Here is a 5,221-nt window from a genome sequence, read left to right as displayed (position 1 = left end):
CTTCTGCCCTTTTCTGGTCGGGCGCGTCTGTATGGTGTATCAATGGCCGAGAGGTCTCGTATGCCGGGGCGGCGGTCCTAGTGGTAGGAGCTGGCATGCTCATGGACGGAGCACGCGACTCAAGCGTTTTTCGGTGACCATGGCCATGCAGGGGGTATGACGTTCGGTGGTGGTGGTGAGGTAAACCGTACCACATTTTATTGATGATGAGTATAGACGGGGTGAAAACCCATTCTGACTTGTCTAGCCGCCGGCGGCGGCATTCTGGCGCCGTCCCCTTCTTGAAGGTGTTGTCGCGGTTACTCATTGTTCGTCGTGGTGCTAAAGGAAACCCTGATCTTTGGATTGGGCGGTGGCGACATTCTGGTGTACTTCCCTTTTTGAAGGCGCCGCCTTGGAGCCCATGGTTTGTCATGCTCAGACTCTCTCATTGCGGTGGCTTGTCCACAGTTAAGGGCCTCGGCGACTTCATAGTGATGCTTCTTGTGCAGCTGATGTTTGCTTGGAGTTGTTTGGGGTGGTGTTGCTGTTTTAATGTCTTTGTATCCAGCCTTGGATGTGTGCTATGTTGTGGTGGCGTGAGCTTGTATTGGATTGCTCGGTGATGGTTGCTTTATATATAAAGTGGAGGAAACCTTCTTTCGTCTCGTTCTAGTAGCAAGTGTTGTATTGAGTTTTGCATGCATGGTCTCTACCAGTGCTATACCGGTGTTAGGGCAACTCCAACGCTTACCCCAAACGGACGTTCGTTTTGTCCGAATTTCGTCCGTTTGGGGTGGCAATGTGGTCGTGTCTGCCCAGATTTGTGTTTGCGTCGGCCGAGCACCGAACGCGCGGCCACATCTTCTGCCCCATCTCGTCCACCGGAGGCCAAGTACAATAAAATCAAGCATAGAAAAAATTGATTAAATCAAACATATAACAACATGTTCAAAATAGTCTTTTATTACAATCCAATTAAAATATTAAAAATATCAAAGTCTTACAAAACCACTCAAATTTTGTGCACACGAAAAGAGATTAAACCGATAGATCTACTGATTGCCAATGTGATCCCACATGTGCTCAACCAAGTCATCTTGCAGCTGCGTATGAGTGTTTCGATCACGCATCTCACGATGAAATTGGACAAATTGTTCAAAGGTTGCAGGAGGTGGGTTCTCAGGCTCAACATTCTCACCCTGGAAATCAAACCCTTGGTTGTAGATGCTGCCATCATACTCATCCTCGATGATCATGTTGTGCATGATCACACAAGCAGTCATCACCTCTCAAAGCTTTTGAGTGCTCCATGTCAATGCAGGGTTTCGAACAATACCCCATCGAGACTGAAGCACACCAAATGCATGCTCCACATCTTTCCTAACACTCTCCTGCATTTGGGCAAACCTCTGTCTCTTCTCTCCTTGCGGATTGGGTATGGTCTTCACAAGAGTGGACCACAGGGGATAGATACCATTAGCTAGGTAATATCCATTATTGTAATGGTGGCCATTGATCTCAAAGTTGACCTCCGGGCAGTTGCCTTCTGCAAGCCTTGCAAACACTGGAGAATGCTGAAGAACGCTAATATCATTGTGATAACTAGCCATGCCGAAGAAAGAATGTCATATCCACAGATCTTGTGAACCACAGCTTCAAGTATGACAGTGGCACCTTTTACATGTCCCTTGTACTGCCCCTGCAAAGCAAATGGACAGTTCTTCCACTTCCAGTGCATACAATCGATACTACGAAGCATGCCCAGAAAGCCCTTCTCGGCATTAATCGTCAACAACCTCTCTGTATCAACGGCATTTGGTTATCTCAGGTATTCAGGACCAAACAGAGCCACCGCGGCCTTGCAGAAACTGTACATTGATTAGAGACACGTGGACTCACTCATATGAACATACTCATCCACAAGGTCACCAGGAATTCCATATGCAAGCATGCGAATAGCCGCAATACATTTCTGGTAAGAAGAGAAGCCAAGCTTGCCAAGGGCATTCTCTTTGCATTCAAAGTATGGGTCATATGCAACCACTTCTTCTCGAATACGATTGAACACATGCCTCCTCATTCAGAAGCGGCGACGAAATTGATGCGGTTTGTAGAGTGCGATTCTCTCAAAGTAATCGGAATAGAGGAGGTCGTGCCCTTTCTCCCTATTGTGGTTCAAGGCCGGAGCATGGTCGGGGGTTGATCCCCTAAACCGAGGCCGCGTCGTACTGATGTGGTCATGGACGACCAATGCTGCCACCACTATGTCCTCATCGTCCGAGGACGAATCATCCGATGAACAAATGAAGTTGTGAAAGTACTCATCTCAGCTTTCCATGGTACCTTGTGAGCAAAGCATCGAACACCTTGCGGTCGTGGTGGAGATGCGGCCGGAAAGGGCACGTCGAGCCCGTTGGTAGGCAGCAAGGTGGACGATCGTGGGCGGAGGGCAGAGCGACGACAGGGGAGGAAGAAAAGGGGTTGTTCCACCGACGGGCAAAGCAAGGTGGACGACAGGCGTGGCGGCGGTAATGACGAGGGGCCGAGGGAGGAGCGAGGAAAGGGGAGGAAGAAAAGGGGCTGTGTCACCGACGGGCGGGCCATGGGCAGACAAGGGCACGCATCGCGCCTGTCCGCGTGTGTCCGTTTGGCCGCGAACGCGGCCCATACTTGGGCCGGGAATGGGTCGAAAGCGGACCGAAAACGGACATTTGTTTGTTTGCTCCCACGCGTTGGGCCGTGGTTTGTGTCTGTTTACCCCCAAACGGACGCGAGCGGATGATTTGGGGTCGTGCCTTGGAGTTGCCCTTAGCACGCGTCATGTCCGTTGAACTTGTCCCTGGCAACGGTCTGTTTGCTTATCTTTTGGTGTTCTTACTTTTACCATGATTACCGGTGATTTAGATTTTGCTCGTGGAATGTACCGGACCTTGAATAGACAATGCAAAATGTTCCTGATGTTCACCCTTTCACCTCACCTTGTCCTAATCCAGGAAACCAAAACAACTCTGCTATCTCGGCCCCTAAACTCAAATCCTTCATGCCTCGATCCCTCGACGAATTTATCTAGAATTTTATGTCAGTATCCAAGTTTGCTAATCTACTCTATATATACTTCCTGATCTTCGTATTGACATGTGGCTTGACCTTCAAAAACAGGCCACAACATGGCCCCACTTGGCAATTGGCACCCCCCTCCATCTACCTCAATTGCGAGCCTCCTCTAATGCGCCCAACATTTCTCAGCTAGGTCCCATGTTGTCTATGGCCCATGCATGGAATTGTGGCAAGTTTAGCCAAGTCCTAGCTCCAATTTTGCAGACGTAAGGCAGCTTAGCTAAAAAAACACAGGCATACTTCGGCATTCGGCATTCTTAACCTTCAATCAAACATGTCCCAACTCCCTTACTTTTCATCTCAAAAGCAATATAAGGAATAGACTGATTAGGTATACAATTTCTGGCATAATCAAGCTATGCAATTATTAGAACTTTGTGTTGAGACATGGTGTTAGTATTACTTGCTTTCGATAGCTTAAACTTTTGGATGCACTAATTACTGATGCAATGAAATTTAGTAGTATTCTGTAATATGAGCCATATAGTTTTTTATACCTATTTCATCATACCATGAATAACTGAAAATACTATTCTCACTGAACTCACAGATGTCGGACTCAGACTCTGAACATCTCTATCGTTTTGGGCAAGAAGATTCAGAAAATGAGGATGACGAGCAAGAATATTGGGCAAACGAGGATGACAAGCAAGAAGATTGATACCTATAAGATCTCAGTAGTTTGCTATCAACATATGCCGAATAGTGAGTTGCTGTGGAGACCTCTGTAATTTGCAATCACAATCTTATAGGTACTCAACTACAAAGTTACTCCCTCTGATCCAAAATAAGTGTCGTGGTTTTAGTTGATCGGAGGGAGTACCAAGTACCAATTTTCTTTTTCAAGAAATATAGTACAAAGCAGAGCTTACATACACGCATGTACAATCTGACCATGATGTTATCCGTAAAAAAAAAATACCGCGTTAAAAACACTGGTCTTTAATCATAGGTCAAATCGCATCAAATAGTCGTCACAATGTGTATCTGGTTATTTGGAGGAGTACAATTCTTGACCAATGCAAAGTATGGAAGCACTGTTGTATCTGTGTGCAATGTTCGTTTTGGTAGATCACTTGTTATGGGCTGAAATCGAACCAGCCACATATCGCTGGAAACATAAAACAGAGTTAAGGCAGGAAAACTGGATATGCTGCAACAGGTTCATGGTTTCGTTTTATCAAATCATGGATCAAAATCCTCTTGTGGAAAATAAAGTTAAAAGCCGACATCCTAAAAACTAATTTCGTTGGCCATTTTTGTGAACTAAAATGGAAGTGCCTTGAGGCACACCATTCTCCATGGCATACAATTAGGGAGTACTGACTGCTTATGTTTATTGATATGATTTTAAGTACCCTGTATATCCTATGTACTTCCTCCTCCTGAAGTCTGAATCACGCAACTGTGGAATTTTGAGTGCCGCTGAAGGGTTCAATGATTGTCTGAACTCTGAAGTGTCTGTGCTGCTAGTTTATCAATCTACTTGTGTAGACGAATATGTGTCCTAGTGTAAAACATCTGTTTTGTGCCGGTGACTATAGATGGTCAGTTTTATCTATGGAAGATCAACGCTGGCAGCCTACTACGGCTTCCTGCATGTTCATACCTCTAGTGATTCTCTTACATTCATATTCTGAAGTGAAGTCGTATTGTGTGGACCCATCTTGCGTTGTGCCGGGAAGCAAAGCTAATTAGTGCGTGGGCGATCCACTGATGAATAACATGTAAATTACGGATCGCAGGATTCCCATCCGAAGAAAACAGAAACGGGATGGGTGGATTAGATCCAGAAGCAAGAGTAAAAAAAAAAAAGGAGTGCAAGAGGCACGATCTTGGACCTTCGCAAACCTACGCCGTCGTTTGGGGGACATCTCGTGCCGAGCAGCTCGCGGATCGGTTTTGGCAGGGAGGTATTCTCCTCGTCAGACCTCCGTTGGCGGCGGTGCGCCCGTCGCACGGCCAGGATCAACAGCCTGTCCAACTATATTTGTGAAACAACTTCTTCAGTTAACATTCAGTCTTCAATTACGGTGCAAGGTAGAAGCGGTGTGTCGGCGAATCCTGAGCGTCCATCAGCCATCCAAAGGAGTATATTATATTTCTCCGGTAGTCACTGTCG

General features: G+C 46.3%; 1 protein-coding gene across 2 annotated transcripts in view; it reads left to right on the top strand.

The window, feature by feature from the left end:
• The window catches only part of LOC119291487 (disease resistance protein RGA2-like), a 29,171-nt gene extending 25,147 nt beyond the window's left edge, over window positions 1-4,024 (top strand). For both annotated transcript variants that reach the window (XM_037570254.1, XM_037570251.1), the window contains exon 5: window positions 3,650-4,024. In XM_037570254.1, the coding sequence (XP_037426151.1) occupies window positions 3,650-3,760 (111 nt within the window). In that variant the 3' untranslated portion in view covers window positions 3,761-4,024. The remainder of the gene's footprint in view (window positions 1-3,649) is intronic.
• Window positions 4,025-5,221: the final 1,197 nt, after the last annotated feature.

This window comes from Triticum dicoccoides, chromosome 1A (genome assembly GCF_002162155.2).
Source record: "Triticum dicoccoides isolate Atlit2015 ecotype Zavitan chromosome 1A, WEW_v2.0, whole genome shotgun sequence".
NCBI lineage: Eukaryota > Viridiplantae > Streptophyta > Magnoliopsida > Poales > Poaceae > Triticum > Triticum dicoccoides.
This window is presented reverse-complemented; position numbering and strand designations above follow the sequence as displayed.